The 1,640-nt window shown below is 40.4% G+C and overlaps 1 protein-coding gene across 1 annotated transcript; it reads right to left on the bottom strand.

Annotated features, from left to right (window-relative positions):
* Positions 1-231: 231 nt before the first annotated feature.
* Positions 232-1,335, bottom strand: LOC108651184 (ubiquitin-conjugating enzyme E2 H). The gene is made up of 2 exons (XM_018100674.3): positions 1,196-1,335; positions 232-1,060 (listed from the first exon to the last, which is right to left on the bottom strand). The coding sequence occupies exon 2, from the start codon at positions 962-964 to the stop codon at positions 395-397; it is 570 nt and encodes a 189-aa protein (XP_017956163.1). The 5' UTR covers positions 965-1,060; positions 1,196-1,335; the 3' UTR covers positions 232-394.
* Positions 1,336-1,640: the final 305 nt, after the last annotated feature.

Genomic DNA, 1,640 nt, shown 5'->3' with positions numbered 1-1,640 from the left:
AAACGAACTGTGATTGAGCTTTCCTAAATTTGTGGGTCAAGACCCAATCGCAATTAGCTGTGGCGTTAAGGCGACTTAAGTATTCAATGAATATTTAAAGCCTGGTCATTGTGAATGCTTTTAAGCTTATTAGGGCAATACTCGAGCTGAGCTCAATGCCAATGTGGCCCATTGGAATATTTCGAACTGACTGAATCTGGGATGTTTCTTCTACTTCAGATACAAAGCGCATTCTGTTTTAGACAATTGTGCAATTTTTATTAGACGATTGGACTTTCTAATACTTTATTAAATACATTTTCGATACTAATCCTGATCGGAAGAAAAAAAATAGCATTTGGGTAGTTCAAGGAAAATGCACACTACTAAAAAAAAACAAAAGACCAGCCAACAGTTAATCGTCATCATCATCGGAGACCAGGTCGGACAAGCTCAAATCTGAGGAGCGCTTATCAAGATTCTCGCTGTCCTTGGATTGACCTGGCAAGACAATCGGCAGTGCGTACATCCTAAGAAACATGGAAACAGTGTCACGAAAGTCTTGTTCGGAACGCTTCATAATGGCCGCTGCATGATGATTGAGCGGATCGTGCGGGTTCGGATGTCGCAGCAGTTGCGGTAGGAACGTTTCAAATATGTTCACCAGATCATAATTGGCCGACCAGGCCTGCTTAAACACATTCATGCACACCAGTCCGGTGGTGAATTCAATATTCGGATGAAGTATTTTTGTAACGAATCGTACGCGTGGTGCCTTCAATGGATACTCCTGTGGCATGGCGACATTCACCGTCCAGACGCCGCCCTCGTAAGCGGTGCCCATCGGACCCTCAAGGCGCACGTCCAAATTGGTCATGTCGTCGTCAACGGTTGTATGATACCCCGCCGCCAACAGCCTGTTCACGTCCCGATTCAGGCGGCGACCGGCCATGGGCGAGGTTGTGTTCACGACTACATTGGCCATTTGGTCTCCTGTTAGTCTACGTGTGTCTCCGTATCGGAACTACTGAGATTTTGAGTGCACTCGTCTGTTCCCAGCGGTACCTTCAAAAGCATTCATCTGCCAATAATTTGGTTAGTCAATTCGATTCGCATTTAACACATTTTTTCGCACAATCGCAAGCAATAACAAATTTATTAAATATATATGTGTGTACAAAAATTACAAAAAAAAAAAATTCTTCTAAATACTTACATATAAAAGAAACGAGAATTTTGTTACTAATACATTACAGTTTATTAAACTATATATCAATGCCTACTCCGAAGGTGAAACTGTTTGCAAATCACATGAGCTTAGAAAAGCATTATCTCTTTCTCCATATCTGTAGCATTGAAAGTGTTTTTTTTCCGTACATTTGCCGTAGTTACCTTAATTGTGCTCTAATTTGGCCATTTGATTCTCTTTCGATCCTCTGTGCTTTGTGGTTTATGACTGTTTTTGTGTTCTTGGCTTTGTCGCATTGCGCACAGTGTTTTATGAGCGAGTTATTGCTCCAGAGAATACCCTGTATTTTGGTATTACACTTGGGAGGGTAGCTCTAAACTTTTAATATGTAAAGTTATTTTTTATTATATTAAATTTTCTATAAATTGTTTCTGTATATCTAATAAAAACTTTTATCATGAGCTTCTACAAC

This window comes from Drosophila navojoa, chromosome 2, assembly GCF_054131105.1.
Source record: "Drosophila navojoa isolate 15081-1374.11 chromosome 2, UAZ_NAV_1.0, whole genome shotgun sequence".
NCBI classification, from domain to species: domain Eukaryota; kingdom Metazoa; phylum Arthropoda; class Insecta; order Diptera; family Drosophilidae; genus Drosophila; species Drosophila navojoa.
The sequence above is the reverse complement of the archived record's forward strand: the minus strand, read 5'-3'. Positions and strand labels throughout refer to the sequence as shown.